The 23404-nt window shown below is 38.5% G+C and overlaps 1 protein-coding gene across 4 annotated transcripts in view; it reads left to right on the plus strand.

Moving 5' to 3' along the window:
* Nucleotides 1–23404, plus strand: part of MTR (5-methyltetrahydrofolate-homocysteine methyltransferase) — a 316459-nt gene that overhangs the window by 214835 nt on the left and 78220 nt on the right. For all 4 annotated transcript variants that reach the window (XR_011920422.1, XM_072409188.1, XM_072409187.1 and 1 more), the window contains 4 exons: nucleotides 6624–6691; nucleotides 7995–8115; nucleotides 8609–8690; nucleotides 18694–18792. Coding sequence is in view for 3 of the 4 variants with exons in the window: in XM_072409188.1 (XP_072265289.1) it covers nucleotides 6624–6691; nucleotides 7995–8115; nucleotides 8609–8690; nucleotides 18694–18792 (370 nt within the window). In the remaining variant the exon portion in view is untranslated. The remainder of the gene's footprint in view (nucleotides 1–6623; nucleotides 6692–7994; nucleotides 8116–8608; nucleotides 8691–18693; nucleotides 18793–23404) is intronic.

Below are 23404 nucleotides of genomic sequence, written 5' to 3' on the forward strand. Positions count from 1 at the left end.
ATTTTTACCTAAAAAGGGGGGGCTGTCTTATTTGATGGCCCTGCCTTATCATCGGGGAAACACGGTAGGCACAATGTTCTTGTTTGTATATCTTTTTACAGTGTTAGGCCTATAATAGGCACAAAGTGTTATTTTGACTAATAAATAGTCTGGTTTTGATATTTACCTGATATATTTGCTATGTAATAGTGGAATGTTATACTACAATCTGTTAATGAATACTATTTTTAATGATAATTCTCTTAGAGGCATATAATATGTTTGTATTTTCGTGCTTTAGTTTGGAGCCGCCTAGTAACTGCAACTTTTTTTGGCTAATAGCCCTCCACTCGTCCAAGTTAGGGCTCTTACTCCGGTAAGAATCTTGTTGGGACAGGTACTCGAGTCTGTTGTACATATAGTGCAATTGGGAGTATTTAAAATACTTGCATTTCCTTTTCTGTTAAGTTATTTCTTTTTCTCAGTTCCCCCCCCCCCTCCTTTTCATTTTTAACCCTACTGGGTGTTATTTAGGAATATTTTATCTGCATAAATATGGAAATTATATCCCCTATCAATGCATATAGATATTCACTTAAAGAAGGTTCATGCACAAATAATAGCTAGTCATTCAAACAGTTTAATTAAGAAAACAAGGTAAGACAAAGTACACAGCAATGTTGTCAGATATTTAAACACATAGGAACTTCAATCAATGTTACATATATATCACCTGGACATAAAGTTATTAGTAGTAACCCCTGTAAGAATCTAGCAACTCCTCAGTACACAATACAGTAATTATAAAACAGCAAAGTAATGCAGTAATACTATGGAAAACCCATAAGAATATAATCAGGAAAATCTTATAGCTACCTGCTAGGAGGTTATTGGGTATCTCGGGAGCCTACTTCCTTCCGAAGAGGACCCCATATTAGCTTACTTAGGGAGACCAGCCCCCCAGAGAGAAGAGCAAGAGCGCAAGAGACCTAAATTCTCTCAGTTCCCCTTTTTACACAGGTAATTACCATTAGGTATCCTTGGGGCTCTTGGATTGGTTCCTGAATGTGATCTGTAAGATGACTATTGGTTACTGTAACTTCAGGAAGTTACTAGGCCTCCTAGCTAAGTTGATATGGGAAGCTGCAGACAAAGCCAGGTGGGGTCATCTAATTTTAGACCCCCTAGGAGGGCCATATATCCAGCCCCAAGTAAAATAGGTTTCCTGTCTAAACACCACCTTCCTGCATTGCATTTCTGCATTATTTCCTGCTAGTTAGATACAGTCTAATTATTAGGACGCACACATACCTATTCATACATCTATGAATACATATCTCTATATATATATATATATATATATATATATATATATATATATACACCTCTATATACATATACATATCTATTTACGTATTCATAAACAATCTTGAGGTGCAACAGACCCCGCTTGTGGCTATCGAAGCATTAGCCACACGAGAACCATGATTGTTTGTCTGTATTCCCTTCATTATTCTCAGTTCTTCAATTATTAGCATATGCAATAAACTTTCCTTGAAAGTTAGAATTTTAGAATTCTAGAAGTTTCCGATATGGTAAAAAGAAAAGAAAAAGGCAACTTAGGTGATTCCCAGCAGTCTAGTGTGCTTTCTTAAACAGTCCATAATTTTCATGATTGTGGTGGAAAAGTACAATAATATAGTTTTATAAGATTTATGCCCAAGCGATCCATCAATCAAATCCATCATAGGCATGGACACTCTGTGCCTTTATTTGAAGTATTTCTTGATTGCAGACACTCACAACTGTAGGTTGGTAGGCCTTGGAATCCACCTGTTTCCTATAGATACTTAGGGTACATGCATAAAAATCAGCACATCACTTCCAGGAGAAGCCTTTGTCAGGCCTATTGGGCATTTCAAAAACTTAGCTCAATATTACTTTGAGGATTATTGTTGTAAATGATAAAATATACTAAGACATAGGACTGAGACCTGTCACATTGATTATACTATATTATCTATATATCTATATTACCAGATACACTCCCTGTAGCCATCACCACATCAGACTACCCACATTTCATCAGTCTGCGCAGTATGCCTGCCAATCCCTTTGCATGCCTTCTGCTGTGCATCTTCCCCATCTGTGCTGTATCAGCAATACTGACAGTGTACCGGAATATGTGTCTAGCTTGGCCGGATCCCGAGCTGGGGATTGACCATTACCTTGTGAACAGACACCTTACAGGAATATGCGTCCAGCTTGGCAGAGTCCCGAGCTGGGGACTGACTATTACCGTGTGCTGCAGACCGCAATAGTGCACATACTTCATGGCTTGGGAACTCAGGTACACTGACTCTTCTTGTTCCTCTGGGGGAGGTCACATTGATAGGCAATTGCAAGGAAGCAAAACAAGTTCATCCAAAATAAAACATGGAAGCAAATCCAGAAAAGTGTGTCTCAGGAAGATGTCCTCAGTGGAGGCTGGCCTCAGGCAATGGTAGCCTAAGTACAATGGTACTGATTTATATCACTCACTATTCACTAAGGTCTCATCAGTCTAAGTATATCTGTACTCATAAACAAGTCTGATCCGTTTAACTCAATATCTATAACCAATATGGCATATAATAGAACTGTACTGGGAAGTTGCTCATAATCAATACTCAAACAATCAATAAAAGTGTGAAGAACTGAAACACCCATTATTACAAATTGGTAATATTTTCCTATTGTGGGGGTAACTCTGATTACAGGTATGAGTAATGTAAGGGAAATCTTCTTGAATAATGAAACAAAAAAAATTATCCATATCAGGTGTGAATAAAGTGAGGGGACCGTCTCAGATTATGGGAAAATATTATTAATATTAAGTACACCTATCCTCCCCCCCCCCTTGAGTAACTTCCAGTAAACACACCTCCCCCTTTGAGTAAATCCCAAACAAAGGAACATGGTTAAAATAAAAAATAAAGATAATAGAACTGTGTGCTTTTGTCAGAGACATTCTGACAAAACAAAAATAGGGTAAAAATTCAAAAACTTTAGCACACAGGAAAAAAAGGAATATGGATTTAATACTTCCTTGACTTCATTTCCTTTCCTAACCCATTTAACTTTTTTTGTCAAGGAGCATTGAATCTATATTTTCAACCAAAAGTTAAATGTCTGCCTTTTAAAAACGAACAATAAAAAGTTCTGGGAAAGAATGGCCTTCCTTTCCTAAAGGCAGTTTCTCTAAAAGACTAGTGATTTGTATGTTAATGAATCACTTAACAATTTGCAAATCAGACCCAAAGGGGAAAAAAAGAAAACAAAATTATGCAGCTACCAAAAATGTTTGAATTGTTTTCCAACCTGACTGCAATTATACAATTGGAGGCTTCTCCTTAAAACACACCAAAAATTCAAATGAAAAAAAATAATAATATTAAAATAATATTTGATATTAATCAATAGTATTTATATAATACCAACATATTATACAGCGCTGTGCGTTAATTAGCACTGTACATAAAATAGAGCAAAGCCATGTACTGTGTGTTTTAGGGTCCTCTAGTTTTACCTGTCCGGGTCATACCGAGATTCCATCGTTGATCAGTATTTTTCCTAAAATACAAAACTTCCAAGTTTATTAATAACATTGCACTCTCTGTGGGAGTTTCCCAATAGCTTGGTCACTTAATCCTGACCCTCTACAATTCCTAGTTCCCCTGTACTCTCTTTTAAAAGCTCTGAACTCTTCTAAGAATCTGTTTAGTTGGGTTTTCAGTTGGTCATTCTCAGCCTGTAAAGAATTGTTTTGTGCCTTTGAATTTTTGAGAGAGACCCCTGGCTTGTGCTTATGAGGATGGGTCCCCCAATGTGGTGAATACAGCTCTGTATCACGTCTGTATGTTTTAAATGGACCTTTGTTTATCCTCTTTTCAGTACCAAGGGACAAACAAAATCTGGCAATATGGCCGAATAGTCCACAAGCATAGCATCTTATCTTGTAAAAGGCATTAACACATTTACTTACCCCTGACACAGGTTTAGGCGGAACTGGAATTTTCAGGGCCTTTGATGACTGCTTACAATACAAAGGACCTTACCTACAAACACTGGATGAGGTCACTGTCCTACTATACAAACAAGGCACACCAGTTTCATTTGCATGTGGGGGTTGTACAACTCTCTCTTTAATCTGGTGCTGTTTGTATGACTGGATGGCCTGGAATGATCTATGTAGTATGCCTCTGATTTCCTCATAAGTTTGTTTCTTGGGATCTATTAGGTGTTCACATTTTTCACGAATTACAGGATGGGCATTTTGGATGAGAAGACTCTTATATTCTACATCTTCTCGGGTGGCTTTGGAGTTAGTACTGTCATAGGCTGCCCACAATCTATTGGCATACACTAGAGGGTTCTCTTCATTCTTTTGTTTAATTTGGTATGCTACCATTAATCCTACGGCTGTGGGGTTAATCACGTTTTGCAACTCCTCTACAGTTTGCCGATAACTCCCTTTGCCCTCCTTAATGAGATCTGACAAAGCGTTCCAGGTGTGGGGATCAATGGTTAAATGCAATACCCTCAACTGGTCACTAGGATTCCTAACTCCCAATAGTGCACACCTCTGTTGTACATTCATAGCATGGGACGTAATATGCTTCTGTGCTTTAATTTTTCCAATGACCTCTGCCACCCTCATGAGTGTTTTTAAAGGCTGAGTAGGGTACTCCCTAGATTTCACTTCTTTCCCATCTGCATTTATTTCTGTGGCTAAGCGATCTTGATCCTCCCTAGGATCTTGGTCTATCACCACAGTGCCATCTCTATTTTCCTGTTGGCCTGCGATTTCTCCCATGGCAACCGGAAAGGAGCATTTGGATCAAGGGATTCCTCTTCCCCTAATTAATATGCGCATGTTGAGGCTAATATTTAGAGAAGTACACCTTCAAGGCACTAGAATCACTTAAGGTTGCAGCAAACTTCTCTTAATAATTTCAATAGTTGCTAAAAAGAATTTTCTACATATTTGTATTCTATCAAACCTGTCCTCTTAATATTTCTTGAAAAATTATGGTTCATATTCCAAATGAAATGGATAGAGGCCTTATATATATATATATATATATATATATATATATATATATATATATATATATATATATATATATATATATATATATATATATATATGTACCCTACCAGTTGACATAGGAAAGAGAGTTCTTTCCATTTTTGAAATTACTGCCTAGTACGCCTATTGCCTTTTGGTCAATGATCCCCCAATCCTCTGTTAGTATCATATTTTTCCAAGCGCCAATGAGAGTCCATTACAATACACAGTTTAGTAAGATTAATGTTTATGGAATCACCACATTCTCTACAATAAAACTTTGCGGTTATGATTTTTATTACATTGATTTTTATTCTTGATCACCAATTCAACAGCAACTTGATATTTGTTTTTTTTTTTTTTTTTGTTTCTTACTCTGGACTAGGGGGGAGACGATTGCTGATGACTACATTACGTAACCTTACTATACCATGTTGTACTAAACTGGGCGCATTGTGTTATTCATCTTGATCCCAATGATTCTCTGCTGTTATTTTCTTTATTACCCCTATTTTGTGTCCAATACATTATGTTCTGTTACAATGTTATTATAATTTCCTTTGAAAAACTAATTATAACATTAAAAAAAAAAAAAATGAAAATCCCAAAAGTAACAATATTGAGAATAAAACGACCAAAACAGACCCTAAAAGAATAAAAATATTCCTACTGTGACAATTACCTTGTCATAAAACTGCTACCTGTATCAACACCTACCAAGTTCTAGCATGTGGACCTGTCTGCTTTGGCAGATGTTAATTTTAAAACAATATTCTTCTGGAGGCAGTAAGATACAGTTACACTATTGCAATATGCAATTATTGATATGGTATTTTATCTTGTACCTTTTTTCAGATTGCTTTTCAGCTTGGTATATATAGAAAGGGGAAGTCTAATTTACTACCTAGGGCTTAGACAACTCATGGAGAGAAAATAACTGGAAAGTGGGTTTTTAAGGTACTATGACAATGTGGCATCATAATAACATTTTTTTTTACATATAATTAATAAAATGAACAAATATAAGGAAAAACATCTAACAGTATACAGTTTATTCATGTATATTGTTTCACAACTCACTCCTCTCACGCAATGGTCTTTTCAGGATTTTGTCCTGTTTCCCTGAATATGATCTCCAGAACCTGATCTTCCATTTCTGTGGCTTGCTACTCCTGAGCCTTGTGCCTAACATGGGAATATCCACTATTTAGGCTGTCTGTATACTTACCTATTAAAAACTAATTCCTGTGTCCTCCAAAGAACTATTAAACTTAAATTAAACTTTCTTGTGGCAAGTAAAAAAAAAAATCTATTTTTAAGTTATTCATGTAATTCAATTAGGTCTTAAAACTAAAACTGTTTAAAAACCTAAATGTAACATAGTAAAAATTGTAATATTTTTCTTACTATTTATTACTAAGTAGTAGAGATTCTGAATGCTAAGTGTGGTTTGTAGATTTTAATTTTTATGATGTTAATTGCATATGCAAAACAAAAAAATATATATAAATTTTTGGACTTTGATTCATTCCAGGGTGGTTGACCTAGGTGTTATGACTCCATGTGATAAAATTCTCAGAGCTGCAATTGAGAACAAAGCTGGTAAGCACCACATTTCCCTATAGCTAAATAATGTTAGGGAGTTTTTTCCTTTGTTATAAATGCTTCCATATTATGTTTCTTCATATAAAAGTGTGTAATAAATTATTAAAAGTATATACTTACGTGTTTATAAATTTCTGTAGTAATGTTACTGTGGGTGGGCCAACATGAACAGCTCAAACAACATGTTAAGATAAGTGGTCCACCCTTCACCAAATTTGTACCAAGTGGGAGAACTCCTCACACTCTCTCTATATTGATGATACTGAATCTGATTTACCAAATAAAGCATGTTCGCTTTGCAAAAATATTTTTTGCATTTTTAGTGTGGTGGATGAGGTGAAGATAAGTAAAAGAAAAAAAATCTGCAGGCAAAGTAAATGACAAAACAGAATATTTTTTTCACCTGATTGGGTGAATTAAGTCTACAGAATTTATGATCATTTAATACTTCAAGACAAAACTTCCTTTATTGACCTAGGATAAAATGTTTGTTTTTTTGTGTCCATATTGTCAAGGCTTCAACTATCTTTTATTGTTTGTTTTAAATGATTGTATTTTAAGAGGCTTAAGGCTTAATTTTTATACAGAGGCTTGGTTTCTGAAATCTTAGAACTGCAAAATTTACAGCTAGTCTGTACATTTGTAAAAGTCAAATAAAGGTCCCCATGTTTCACAGAATTGTTCTTCTGTGTAAAACTATTTTAGCTATAGTACAGATAAACTTGACTATCAATTGCAACATTTTCAAATATACTATTATAACACCTGATTTTGTACCATGATGTTTTGTGTTTTTTGCGCTTATGGAGCAGGAACAGGTAAACTGCAAATTAAAGTTTTTATTATAAGTACCAACCCTACAACTTTTACCATCATAACACAATTTACTGTAATTGATTGGTAAAAATTTAGTTTACTGTGCTTTTTTTTTCAAGTTGAATAAAACTGTATAGGAGCCCCTCTCTAATATTAAAACAAACCAAAAAGCTGCATGTCCCCAACAGTGGCCAGAGCCATGGTTAGGAGAGAGAGCTTTATCCCCACAACACAACCCTGGTGTTTTGGGTGTCTGAGCTTGGAGCCTATTACCTCCCAAAACCCCTATTTTGTCAATGTCTGCCTGCCTAGATTGCCTGCTACCTCTATTAAGCAGCTACCACATACATTTATATTATTTATCACCAGAATTTTACTTAGCATAACAAACCCGTTACCTTCCTTGTAAAAGTTTGTCTAAGAAAAGCTCCAACATTGATAAGTAAAATTTATTAGGTTTATTTGTTGTTTATTTCTGTTGTAGATGTAATTGGACTGTCTGGTCTCATCACACCTTCTCTTGATGAAATGATCTTTGTTGCCAAGGAGATGGAAAGACTGTCAATAAAAATCCCATTACTGATTGGTGGAGCCACAACATCAAAGTATGCCATTTTAGATTAAAAATTCTAAGGTTGCTCATTCTGTATTAATTTGTAAATCCTGTTCAAATGTACTTTCTTTAAATTAAAAAAAATGGTTAGAATATTTTAAATTGTCAGGAACTGGGACAGACTGCACATGGTCATACAGCCTGGCTTTAAAATTTTTTCCCATTTCTTATACAAGGTATATGTGAGCAGACTCCATGTCTATATACTGCAAATTTGATTTCTGATTATATTTGGTTTGAATCCCACCAGTACATTTGTTTATATCTTTTAGAGTGATTTTCAAGTAAATGGTTTTAAATTTACTTTACATATATTCTGTGAGCAGCATTTCGGTGCAAAATGCAGGTGCATCACTGTGCAAAGCACATATTTTTGCTTTAAATCACTTCTTTGTACTTTTTTGTATGATAGCAATGTCTACCCTGCTTGACCTTTTGTTTTAGAACACGATAATTGTTAAAAATGTCTATATTTCATTTTGTAGGACACACACAGCTGTTAAAATAGCCCCTCGTTACAATGCACCAGTAATCCATGTCTTGGATGCATCCAAAAGCGTTGTGGTTGTAAGTATAATATATATATAAATATATATTTTTTTATATTAAGATCACAGTTAATGGTAATTTGGCTTATTGTGAGGCAAAACTCTTGACACATATAAAACTATATAATAATAAAATTATGTATATAATCAAGTTCCTGATTTTGTCTGGGAACCAGTCTCTGCACAGCAGAACTCTGCGAGAGGCAGGTGAGGTCTAGTAACTGCATTTGTATCTGCATATACAGTTAAACAGATAAACACTAGTGTTCCAGTGCCACTGGCAGCCATGCATGCCCAGGCCATCACACTGCCTCCACCATGTTTTACAGTTGATGTGGTATGCTTTGGATCATGAGCTGTTCCACGCCTTCTGCATACTTTTGTCTTGCTATCATTGTGGTAAAGGTTGATCTTGGTTTCATCTGTCTAAAGAATATTTTTCCAGAACTGTGCTGGCTTTTTTAGATGTTTTTTTAGCAAAGTTCAATCCAGCCTTTCGATTCTTGGGGCTTATGAGTGGCTTGCACTTTGCAGTGCACCCCCTGTATTTACTTTCATGCAGTCTTCTCTTTATGGTAGACTTGGATATCCATAGGCCTACCTCCTGGAGAGTGTTTTTCACTTGGTTGGCTGTTGTGAAAGGGTTTCTCTTCACCATGGAAATTATTCTGCGATCATCCACCACTGTTGTCTTCCGTGGACATCCAGGTCTTTGAGTCAATTGTCCAAATACTTTTGAGCCCCTGAAATGAAGTGTTTTTGTAAAAAAAGCTCTAGGATCAGGGGAGCAGAGCTGTCAGCATAAAGCTCCGCTGATTGCTCTGCTCCCTGAGTTGCTGAGGAAAGGGAAATCCTGATCAGGATTTCCCTTTCCTCAGGGAGCAGAGCAATCAGCGGAGCTTTATTCTGACAGCTCTGTTCGAACAGCCATATTCGGGTCGAATATAGGGACAACCCGAATTCGAACATCAACACTACAGCTAAATAATAACTGAAGTAACTTAGCTGTCAAGTGAACTAAAACATTGATTTATGGATGTTAAAGTTCTAAAAAGAAAGTGTTTTTTGACAGATGATATACAGTATATAGCAATTTGTTCACTATTCCTAACTGGGAGACCTCTATTTAGTACCTAGTCCTTTGAACGCCGTGAAGCAATGAGGGTTTAGGACACAAAAAAACTTGTTTAAATTGTTTTTTGCTATGTACTATATATATATATCTATCTCTATATATATATATATATATATATATATATATATATATACTGTATATATACTATATGATAGGGAATTATAAAAGTTTTGTTTACCATAAAAAAAAACTTTTCTCTTGTTTGTATTTATCTTTAGGGGCTGGCATGAAAATACAATGTGTATTTGTGCTAGGACATTTAATACCTACCTATTATTGAGGTTCTTGTACCAAAATGGAGGTGTTTGGCCTAATGCAAACACCTAATGCCTAAATGGGCACTTTGCAGTCATTAAACCGACCATGAACTTCTCTGTATACTGCGGTTTGTAAGATCCTTATTTTCCTTTAGCTGTATTTTATCTCCCAGCGTACCCTGCACTGAGACAGTACAGCTGAATGGGATTTGGAGCTGTGTTGCAGCTGATGAGCAGAATAGTTCCTAATTTCAATCCCACGCTGCCATTGGCTACTGGGTCCTTATAGCCTATCTGCGCTTAGATACCAGTGCCTGTTGTAAAATTTAGCTGGGCTGATCTGTTGCTGGTGTGTTTCGTTTGATTCTCACTGATCATTGCCTGTTCCTCACCTTTCAATTGTATGCTGCCTGGACAGACCTTTTGCCTGTGATCCTAACTCTGCCTTGTGCTACTCCCTGGGTACCTCGTCTGGTGGACTGATCACCGTTGTGTGACCTTGGTCTTGTCTTCTGGATTTGCCTTTGTAGAACCTTGTACTGCTTTATTGGTGGGCTCCTGGTCCTCTGCAAGCCCTTCCCCAGACACCATCTCTTGTACATTAAGTCATGGGGGAAATTGTATGCTGGGAGACACAACCAGTCTCCCAATTCTGAGCGGAGGCTTGCGGCAGGGTTAGGTGAAGACTGGAACGTTAGAATGGGGGGCTGGCTTCTGGCAAGTACTGGTGCTGGACCAGGACCTTACTATAACAAAGTATTTTAGAGTCAAATCCGAGGCCATTCTTGCAACGGGTAAATCCTGGTGAAATTGGGTTTTGCAAAAGGATCCTACTAAGAAGACTTTAATCAATCCAATCTAAAATTCACAACAGAAAAAAAAAAAAAGCAATCAGTGTTTCAATGACCCAGTCAAAGTTCAGACCTCCACCCTATTGAAATATTGTGTTGGGACCTTAAAGCAGAACTAAACTCTAAAAATAAAAACAATTGTGACTAGGCTGAAATCACAGGCAATATTTCTGCAATAAAATAACTCTACCTTTCGTGACCACTATTCTAAGTACACTACCTATTCCCCATTTTGTTGAGGTCACTGCCATCTTTTTCTTCTTTTATTCCTGGTTTTTATCTTTGATCATCTTAATTGGCTGGCCCAGAATGACTTCACTCACATGCAGGCAAAAGGGAGTTAATTTAGTCCTTGCAGCCCAGGTTTTTTTCAGACAATGATAGCAATTAAGCAGTAAAATATGTTTTATTGCAGGGATCATTTTAAGTTATAGTGTACATTCAGTCACCTATTATTTGACATTCAGGATCTGCTTCCTAAGGACTTATAAGACTGACCTATCAATGTTTAAAATGTTTAAGTAAAAACAAAACAGTATCCGCTGCATATCCTCTTAGTGGTGAGTCCTAAGATGAGGCAGGACAAATAGTGCTGACATCTGTGGCCATTCTGAGTAATCTTTAATACTGATCGCAAATGTCAGGTTTATGATCATGAAGCACCACAAAAATTATAGGCTAGTACTTTAGGTTGAATAATACTCCTGAGAGTGATTTAGTGCTAGTCTGCGAGGCTCATAAAATGGTAACAGGAAATCCAAATGCTTCTCGCCCACATCTGTGGGTTCGAAAACCTATATAAAAGGATATCACCAGATGATGGGCAAGAACTATCTTGCTAGCCACACTAGCAAAATGTAGAAGGGTGTACTACAAACACGAAACAAGTGTAGCAGAATGCTGGCCAAAACCCTACAGGGACAGAGGGAATGGACGTTTATCCCATTCATAGTGGACAGATCACGCAGGAAACTACACCTGGTGCTGTTTTTTGCAACTGGTATTTAGGTCTTTACAACATTCCTACCAAATCACCACCCACCTCGAGTTCTTCCATGGTGGAGGTGGCCCAGGCATACTGAGGTAAACAATGGGGTGTTCGTCCCCATTTTGACCCTGGGATAGCACTTCTCCTAGTCCGACATCGGACACATCTGTCTGCACCAAAAACTCCTTGGAAAAGTCAGGAGAATATGGCACTGGCTCACTACACAAAGCCTTCTTTAATGTCAATGTTAAATGCAGCTTCTGCTTCTGGGGACCATTTAACCATTACCGAATCCTTCCCTTTTGTCAAATTTGTCAGGGGAACGGCCTGGGATGCAAAGTGAGGAATAAAGCCTATAATAGCCGGCGATCCCCAAGAAAGCACGAACCTGCCTTTTATTAATTGGGCGTGGCCAATTCTGGATGGCCTCTACCTTCTTTTCCTGAGGCTTTATTATTCCTCTTTCAATGGTGTACCCAAAATATTTGGCTTCTTCCAGACCAATAGCGCAGTTTTTAGGGTTTGCAACAAACCCGGCTTTTCTTAGTGCGTTTAGCACTGCCTGAACCTTTAATAAATGCGAGGCCCAATCTGCACTGTGAATAATTACGTCCTCCAGGTAGACCGCAGCATATTTTTGATGGGGTCGGAGTACTTTATCCATCACCCGCTGGAGCATTCTGTAGTCCAAAGGGCATTTTTCGATACTGGAATGCTCTCTCAGGGGTTAATAAGCAGTTTTCTCCTTAGCTGACTCAGATAGGGGGATCTGCCAATATCCTTTGTTAAGATCCAAGGTGGTCATGTACCTAGCATTCCCCAACCGATCAATCAACTCCTCTTTCCGGGGCATAGGATAGGTGTACAACTTTGTGATCTGATTCAGCTTACGGTAATCATTGCAGAATCTCCAGCTCCCATCTGGTTTGGGAACTAACACAATTGGGCTGGACCAATTGCTATTGGACTCCTCTATAACCCCCAATTCAAGCATTTTTTTAACTTCCTGACGTATTACCTCACGTCTAGCTTCAGGAATTCGATAGGGTTTTAATCTTACCCTGTCACCTGGAGGGGTGATATCATGTGTAGCCATGGATGTCTGTCCAAGCAAGTTGGAGAAAATATCCCAATTTTGTAGCACAAAATCTTTTGATTCCTGTTGTTGACTCTTTGACAGGGTGTCTGGTATCCAGGCTTCTGTGACCGAGCAAGTAGCTCCGTGGTCCTCATGGTTAATGCTTCCCTTTCTTTCCATGGTTTCAACAAATTTACATGATAAATTTGCTCTGGTTTCCGCCTACCAGGTTGGCTAATCTTATAATTTATGTCACTCCATTACCTCATAGGGGCCCTGCCTTTTGGCTAGGAATTTACTTTCCACCGTGTGAACTAGCACCAAAACTCTATCCCCAGGGGCAAAAGTACGGATATGGGCACCCCGGTTATAAATTCTCTGCTGAGCCAACTGTGCTTGGGCCAGATGCTCTTTAACCAAGGGCATTACCTGCGCAATTCTGTCCTGCATTTGCGCCACATGCTCAATTACACTTCTATGGGGGCAACTTTCACTTTCCCATGTTTCCTTAGCAATATCCAACAGTCCCCTGGGGTGCCTCCCATATAATAATTCAAAGGAAGAGAATCCGGTTAAGGATTGGAGTACCTCACGGATAGCAAAAATCAAATAGGGGAGTAGACAGTCCCAATTTTTCCCATCTTTATCTACTACCTTCTGCATCAGCTGTTTTAAAGTTTTGTTAAAACGTTCTACTAAGCCATCTGTTTGAGGGTGATACACTGATGTGCATAGCTGTGTCACCTTTAGGAGTTTACAAAGCTCTTTAGTCACCCGGGACATAAACGGGGTTCCTTGATCAGTAAGTACCTCTTTGGCCACTCCTACTCGGCTGAAAACTTGGAACAGCTCTCGGGCTATGGTTTTAGCAGAGGTATTTCAGAAAGGAATTGCCTCAGGATACCCAGTAGCATAGTCCATTATGACTAGGATATATTGATGGCCCCTAGCTGACTTTAGCGATGGGCCAACTATATCCATGGCAATCCTCTCAAACGGGACCTCAGTGATGGGGTGGGGAACCAAAGGGCTAATGTGGCGTTGGGGCAGAAAACTGACATACAGGACAGGAAGCACAGTAAATCTCCACCTCCTTGGCAACCCCTGGCCAATAAAACCTCTGAACTATTCGCTCTCTGGTTTTCTCAGCCCCCAGTTGACCCCCTAGGTGGTGCCCATAGGCCAGATCTAACACCAATTTTCGGTATGGCTTGGGTACCACTAGCTGTTCAATGGTTTCCCCCCCCCCCACTTTGTGACACCTGATAGAGTAGGTTCCTTTCAATAATAAAGTATGGGAATGCAACCCTCTCGTCTGGGTGCACTAGGTTCCCATCAATTTTTACGGCATTCTCCCAGGCTTTAAACAGTATGGGATCTTTCAATTGCTCGGTAACAAAAGTTCTCTCAATGTACCTGTAAGTCAGGGAATTCCAGGGTTTGCTGGCTTTCCCCCGAAGTTGCCAGTTCTTCACTAGGACTGCTAGCACAGACAAAGGAAACCCCGTAGTGCCCCCACAATCATCAGAGGACTCCTCAGTAGCCTCATGCTCTGAGGAGATACCAGCACTGTGTGGGGTGGGTGATCCCAGAGCTCCAACCCAACCTCACCTGATGACGGTTAACCTAGGGAGGTTTCAAAAGACACCGACGTCACAGCATACTCCCTAGTATCCCCGTGTACGCATTACCCCCACTGTTTTAAGACCGGAGGTCTCTGTAACCACTAGCTCAGCTTTCACCAGCGTTACCACACTACCTGAGTCTAACAGCCCCACAATTGTTTTGGTATTCATAAACATTTTACACCAATATTTTTCATCGCCCCGCAAAGCAGGGCATGCAATAGTGGCAAAAAGAGACGTCTGCCACCCAGAAAGTCACAGTGCATTGGTTCATCCACCACAGGGCAATTTGCAGCAATATGTCCTTCTTCCCGGCAGCGGTAACAAATAACATGTTTGGCTCCCTCCTGGGGGGCTAGCGTTCCCAGTCTCTACCGCCATACATTTACTGGAGTCTGTCTATTACCCTTAGCTCCTCTTTTTTCACTTTCTCCACCCCCATCCCTTGGTTCACTCTTACCCACAGCTAGGCATGGTCTGGTCTTGGGGTGGAAAGTCCATGAGTACTGAAGGGAGGCGTTTACGTTTTTGGCAGCCAAGTACCTTTCTACTAGGTCTACCAGCTTATTGGCTGTCGATGGGTCTCCATGGCTAATTCACTTTTGTATGGAAACGGAGGGATCTTAGGAACCGGTCCATGACTACCGGTTCCACAATTTGCGGTCCTGACAACAGCTCTGGTTGTAGCCACTTCCTTGTTAGATGTATCAGGTCATACATCTAGGATCTGGGAGGTTTTCCTGGACAATAGGACCGGCGTGAGCCTGCTCTCGTACAGATATCTGCTGTTTTAGGGCATCTAATTATTGTTGGTAGCTCTGTGCTTGTATTTCCAACAATTCATTGTGGCGGGCCTCCGCTTTTTCCAGACCTAGCAGCAAATTGTTGGTTAGTACGCTGCTGGTTGGCATCGACCAAAACCAGCTGTTTTAGTATCTCCTCCATGCTGGCCTTCCAAACTCCCGCTTATGAAGCTCCCCGCATCCTCCACCATATGTGAGATCGCCCGTAGCAACGAGGGGTGTTTAAAAGCAGGAAACAGGGCCAGCAGGTTTTAAGCAGGCTGGGAGTTTATATCCCCAGCCTAATTTCCAGGATGCATTTCAGGTGAGACAGTTTCAACTGATCATACCCAGGCCTCTTCAACTCCCCCACCTGGCTAAGAAGCCTGGTACTTCAAACCCCACCTTCAGGTTAATAGGAAAACTGACTAGACAGAAAAATACTGCGTATAACCTTTATCTGTGGCAAATGTACCTGTCATCCTGGACGAAACCCTGTGATTTATTTGGCCAGCTGTTACAATATATACATACACATACGCATATACATTTACACACACACAACTGCATACAAACACGCAAAAATAACCAAACACAACAAAAACACATGCACCCATACCTGCATCTCTATCTACATGCAGTGAAACATCTTAAAACCTCAGTTCAAGTGTACATTACACCCTGCTTTATAAATTAAAACCAAGGTGTAACAAAAAAACAATTGTAATAAATTGTAAACAATATTATTTATAAAGCTACATGATTGCTACTAAGTACATAACAATTAATTGTCCACATGTTTTCAAAATATACTGTGCTTCAATCATCATATCCAGTGTATCAATTTTCAATGTATTAATATGTCAATAATGTTTTATCAATTACATGATAACAATAAGTGAATATATTGTTAACCTAGATACTGCTAAATAATGGTGCCCAACCTTGCCAAAACGTTATGACACCCCTGAAGAAGCCTAAATTAGGCGAAACTCGTTGGGTAACCTACTTACGTTTGCGACACCATTGTTAGTATATGTGATATAACTTAAATAATGTTGTGTATTTTTGCTAGTAGTTCACTGTGTGCCCCCACAGGGTCCTAATGGTAATGATCTAGAGTTGTGTCTCCAGTGGTTACCAATCACTGTTCTGTTATGTATTATGAGAAGTTATCACTAATACAAAATATATATGTTGTTGCCAAAAAAAACTTCTTTCTGTGTTTTTCATATAATTGATCTTACCCAGGGTTGGCAAACGGGCCCCTCTCCTAGGAGCCTACATATACATCTATTCCCACCTGATAAAAACACTAGTATTCTAGTTCTACTCTTTTTTTGTCGTCTGACCTTGAAAATGGCTTCTGACTAACTTGTCCTTTAGGCAGGGATTTGTGAATAGGAAGCTATAAATTTGCTAATGATTTGATCAGATGTTAATAGAGGCCAGTATTTCTCACAGATTCCACAGTTTTTCATGTTGGTTAGAGAAGTGTGTTACTACACTAACCTTTCTTTGAGGCCTTGCAATTTTTCCTGAGCCATATAGAATTTCTAGCCTAGATTTCTTTTTAGTCCTTTGATATGCCTTTTTAAGGGTAACCACATGCTAATAATCTAGATTGTAGCCTTTTTGCTGATTTGGAACAATTTCTACGTATCCTTAGATAAAAATATTAGCAGTATTAAACATTTTTTTGGGTTTTGCCAACTTCTCATCTGCTCTAATCCTAGGGCTTCCAAGCCACCTCTGTTCTTTGTTTTTGAAGTTGGTACGTCCAAATCAAATCTGGGTGTTATCTTGTCACAGCGCACCAGGCCAAAACTTTATTACATTCTGTCTCATTCTTCTCTCTAAAAGAAAATTGAGCCCTGCCGAGAGGAACTATGACTTTTCATCTCTGCATCTTTTTATCTTTCCATTTCCATGTAATGTTACGTCTTGGAGCAAAAAATACTAAAGCTGACACCTTATGCCGTATATTTCCTGAGGATGAAATGCCCCTCACACACCCTTCTCCCAACACAATTCTGGCCCTGAAGAAATTTTTATTGATGAAGATGGACCTTCTGGGACAAATTAAGGGTGCATAGTCTGTGCAGTGTATTAAAAACAAAAATGTAAAATCTTTTACAGTGTTCTCCCCATACATATTTTGAACCAGGTGGTCAAAAAGAGGATGGGGCAAGACATTACAAATTTAGTGCTCCAGTTGTTTATGCCATTGATAATCCAGTAACCCCTATTACTGTGTCAGTTTTCTACCTTCCCCCTATACTTTGTTTCAACTTTCTAATGCCTGCCTCTGTATTATGTCCCATTTTTTATTATTTTTTGTATTATGCCTAACTTTTCAGTGCTGTGTTGTGACCCAGCTCCCAAGTGTTCCATTTTACGAAAACAAAAGTATTACATTTAAAAAAAAAAAAATACAAAAATATATTTTTTTTTATTTTATGAGATAGCCACACTTTTATATAATGTTCAAAATGTGTTCATAGGTCTATTTTCAGAGCATCATGCATGTGAACACAAGATAAAAGATGAGGGAGGGCTGCTGGGTGTCCTCTTTCATCACTGTCAAGCATGTGTTAGCAGATGGGAGTGGGACAGCTAGTGTTCTGCTCCCAACAATGCTGAGAGTACTCGTAGGTGTATGACTGTGCTCTATCAAAAAGCTGTTTTTGTGTATAATGACATTATCTGCAGCACTGTGATAGCTGTGTGCATAAAGGTTGCATGTCATATTCTGCAGCCTAACAACTTGTTGTGTTCAAACCTAAACATCTCTTAAACTGTTGGTCTTAACAACCGTGAATTTTCAAGGTACACGGTCGCAACAAAAAAGTTGACCCTCCAGTTTTAAAGAATTTCCAGATATGGAGTCAGAAGCTTAAAAACTTGTGAAAGTTAAACATTGGCGCTGCTGTTTCAAAAGCAAGTGCGCTTAGGAGCCCAAAATCAAAACTGAAGATTGGGTGGACCTGAAGCCATTTACATAGCAAGAAATTTTGGGTTGGGCAGTGTGTAACCCAGAGATTTTTTAAAGCTGGGTGGAAAGAAATTGTAGGTGGGTGGTGGCCCCGGTATTGTGATGCAACTCTTTAGTAACCAAAAACAGCCAGGTGGATACTGAAAAGCACTGGGCGGTGCGCCCAGCTAAAAGGGGCTGGGGAAAACACTGGTTGGGGCACCTAAATTTATATCAACAGTCAGGGAAAGTAATCCTCTGCAGAGAAATATGTTCTACCTTCTTGCCCTCTATGTTGTATTGCAAATGAAAAATGTTTTTTTTTCCCTCAGTGTTCTCAACTTTTGGATGAGGAATCCAGGGATGATTTAATTGAAGAAATAACTGAAGAATATGAAGTAATACGTCAAGAACATTATGATTCGTTGAAGGTAAATTTGCTGCCATATTCTAAATGATAAATTGTGTTTCATTAAAAAAAAAAGCTTTCACTGTGAATGACTTGAAACAGCATTAAGAAATCAGTTTGTGCTTCTGGGTACACATATGCTTAGTACTTGTTAATGAAGTTAAAGGTTTTTCTCTCTCGAACTATCTGATAGAGATATCCAAGTAGAGAGACCTTAACTTTAGGCAGCAGAAAGATTGAGTTCAGAACCTACCTTGTTTTCAAAAGTGGCAAGCCTTTTAAAAAATGTTTGTTTCTTCTTTGTTCCTTCTTTTCTCTGACCATATTTTTATACTTCAAAGAATTAGCTTATCTTCTTTCACTTCTGCTGAACAAATACATAAATCACTGAATCACCTTAAGAAGGGTCCCCTTCTCACTGAGCAGGTAGTTAATGGCTTAGATGTGAAGGGTGGAGAAGTTTATCAGTATGAACATATAAGGAGTTGGGTTACTGTAGGAAAAGATATGCGATGAAAGACATCATTTTTAAGTGGGACTTTTAAAGCCAATACCATCAATATTAATTACAAAAAAAACAAAATGTTATTAATATTAATCATTAAAAACAAACATCATTTCAAATACATAAAACACAATAAAATGTGGGTGTATATAATGACCTCTCCTTACAAAATACCCCCAAAGGGTTTCAATTCTGACTTTTCAACACGTTTCGCGGAAAAAATCTGCTTCTTCAGGAGGAAGAAGAAGAGAAGTCTGATGTTTGTACTTCCAGCAGCCCTCTTATTTAAAATTGTTGCAAGGAAGGAGGTGGTTATAGCGGCAATGGTATATTCAAATCCAGTTTATCTATTTAGTGAGTAATCTCTTTCAATTCAATATAAATCTTCTTTAAATTACAATATAAATCACAGTGATCATAAGTTTCATGCCTTTAAGTCCCCAAACAGATATTAGGAACATACAGCCCAACAGCACAACCATGTTCTTATTCCATCGGCTTCCCTTGCAAGAGACAGCTCCTGGGCAACATATGACACCCAGCTCCCACATAGTAGCTGAGTGCACATATACTGCCCCAAGAAAACCCCTGCCTTTAGAACATACTTTTGTTTGAAAATCCTATGGAGGAGTTGGTAGGGGTTGCACTATGAGCCCCACCCCACTAAATTCACTCCACAGACAGAATAGGTCACGTATTACTCCCTTAACTCTTCCCACCTACTTTGAATAGTGATATGCTACTGGGTTAATAGGACATTTTAATCACTGTAAGAGCTATCACTGCATCATGACCAATTTGCTTAATTTCATAAGCTGCTCCAATTAAATAACATAATTCTTTCAAGACATAAAAGTACCCATTGGTCTCCATCAGTGTAATTTATCAAGCTTGTCTATTTTACCAATTCGTCAGAAGTTTCCAAGTATAATCAACTGATGTTATTAGTCTAATTTCCCCTAAGCTATCTAATTGATCTATTACATTATTTGATAGGTCGTGCCTATTATACCCTTTAATCAACCTCTTCTAGAGGATCCCCACAAGATCACTAAACAGAGACATACAACAAGAAAAAATAAACCATAATTTGACATTTCAGTTAAGATCAATATCCCATTAAGTAGATTTTAAAGCTTTTTTTAGTGCGTAGACATCATTGAAGATAGCTCAAGTTCATGTAACAATTGTTTGCCTTCATCAAGTGTAGAGAAAGAAAATGTCTTGCCTTGAAATTGAAAAATCAGCGGAAGTGGATAGGCCCAGTGGTACTTTATTTTATGAGATATAAGTATTTGAAGTATTGTTTTCAAAGTCCTCCTATATTGAATAGTGTATGTTGAGAGGTCAGAATAAATTTGAAATGGAGCACCCACCATTATCACTGGATCTACTCCCCTTAAAATTTTCATTAACCTTTCTTTAGTGGAATAATAATGAAATTTCACTATTTTGTCTCTTGGAGGGCCTTGTTCTTTAATTGGTACCAATGCTCTATGAGCTCTCTCAATTTCAAGATATATTTCTGGGATAACTAAAGTAGTGGGCAATGGTGGAAATCTAAATTAATAACAAAAAGTTCTCCAAGAAACCCTAAATATAACATATCAAAAAACATAGGAAAAGAGAAAGTAGGGTTTTTTGGCACAAAGAAAAATTGTATTGAATATACATTTGAACATACAAAGAATCAATATTTTACATTCAGTGGCCATAGACCACAATATTATTTTTGTAGTACAGAAATGTTCAAGATGTATTGTACAGGGACATACAATGTAATATATCAACAAGTATATTAAAACAGTTTTTGGTTGGACCACAATACAAACTTGGGGTCTGCCGACTGTTAAATTGGCCTTTAGTAGGCACTAGACATAATTCATCTCAACACAGCATATATATTACTGCCACATATTTATGATGATGGAATCATGTAGATGACTGTACCCGACGCATTTCGCCTTGGGCTTTCTCAGGAGTAGTAGTTTGGCAACATGTGTTTGGCACTTGTAATATTTGTATCTAGATCAATAAAAATGTTTTTTATTCAATTATGCTATTGATGTGTGTCTTAATATCAACTGGTATCTATCTAAATATGAATAAATGATAAGCTAGCCTATCAGCATATTGAGGAAGGGAATATTATTATTCACCCCCCCCCCCCCAAAATAATAACTTTGTCACCCTAGGACATTCTTATAAACAATGTAAAGCGGCCACAATTTAATGAAAACATTTAATATCTGATTAGTATATTCACACTCACATGATTCCTGTGAAGTACTGCGTTCTGCTTATCGCAAGTGTTTTAAGGTGATGACTATCTCCCCAGCACAGAGAGTAATGTAGTAACAAATGTGCGAAGGGATGAAATATCTAGGGAATAAATATGGAATACACTTATACCTTCAGGAGTTATAGACTTCTTATAAAGATCTTCTATAATATTAAGGTGTTGAACGTTACCTTGGTATAAAGAAAAACCAAGAGCCTTCAAATATGCAGGGTATTGATGGTAAAATGGAAATAGTCACTGAAGTCAGGCATACACAGTCCCGGTGCCAACTGGTATTCAGCATGCAGAGGAGCAGAGAGATCAAGAGAACGCTGCTCCATTTAAAGGACGGCGCTCCCAGGACCTCCCCCACCGCACACGTGCATGCAGCCGGCGTCTGTGGGATCCCCAAACGCCGGCTGGATGACGTGAAGCCCTATGGCCGATGTCATTCAACAGGTAGGGGAGGAGGGCAGACCCACAGTCTGACCGGGCTCAGCGCTGTAGCCTGTCATATTGACAGGAACAGCGCAGCATCCCCGTCTAACAAGACGGGGATATGAGGGGAGATAGAGCCCCACAGTGACCTTTCTAAACACGAATCAAAACGCAAACCGCTCACACCACCTACATCCATTCCCTCTCCCCCGCAATCCACACTTAATATTCAGACAACCACCGGTCATCTCATCACCACAGTGAACTCTTCTTCTTCTACTTCTACATTCACTCAGAACACGTTGCCCACTATCATACACACACCACCATGTGCTGCACTATCAGTGGAAAACACCCCGGAATTCACACCATTACCCCCACTATCCCCATATCACAACCAGCACCACATACAGGTGCCATTCCCAAAACCAGAGCACAGGAATCTTTTTTAGGGTCACTTACTCAACAAATCCCCTCCCCAAAACAACTCAGGACCTCAATCCCCGATATTTTCACCAAACTTCCGCCACAACATCCAACCTAGAAATTGTTAATTTGTCCTCTTATAACCTTACTCCTGTAGAGAAAGAAGTTTTATAACTAGGATTATCTTTTTGCCCTTCAAGCAAACTCAATAAATTTGAACTAATTAAAGATTTACATTTATTTGCCAGGAATTTGACTCTTAAACTGATGTTCAAGGAACCGCCAAAACTTAGCGCCCCTCTAGAACTTATCCAGGTCAAAGATTTTAAAATCGATGACTTTAGGACCCTTAAAATTCTACACAAATTATATTCTGAAAGAAATCATGATCTAGACCTTCCTACTCCAACTCCCACAACCGAAACCTTAACAGTTCCCACGATACCTACCAAACGAAAAAAATCTACCTTCTTCCCTTCCCTTACATATAACACTCATGTTCAAACCTTTGTCAATGTTGTAACAAAAGAAAATTTTGGAATTTGACCCCAGCCTCATTCACCCATCTTCTAATCTTTCGAAAACACAACAACAAGCCCTAAAAAAGTTACACAATAATACACGATAACGATTAAACTGGCCGATAAAGGCGGCAACATAGTTATAATGGACAACCATCAATATGTACGTATGTGCCTAGACATTTTATGTAATTCGGAATGGTACCAGACCATCAGTAAAGCAGATGTAAGGGTATATTATGATTAATACTATTCATTTTGTACAGAAGCACATAGATCTAACATAATTGACACACCCACTAAGGAATATCTATAGATAGAACATCCTGTTCTACCCACCTTCTATAGTCTCCCCAGAGTAAACAAAAATTTAACCAAACCACCAGGGCGCCCCATTGTGGCTGGTATAAACTCTATAACCTCAAGAGCTAGTGACCTAATTAACACTTATTTAAGACCTCTT

Source organism: Pyxicephalus adspersus, chromosome 4 (assembly GCF_032062135.1).
Source record: "Pyxicephalus adspersus chromosome 4, UCB_Pads_2.0, whole genome shotgun sequence".
NCBI classification, from domain to species: domain Eukaryota; kingdom Metazoa; phylum Chordata; class Amphibia; order Anura; family Pyxicephalidae; genus Pyxicephalus; species Pyxicephalus adspersus.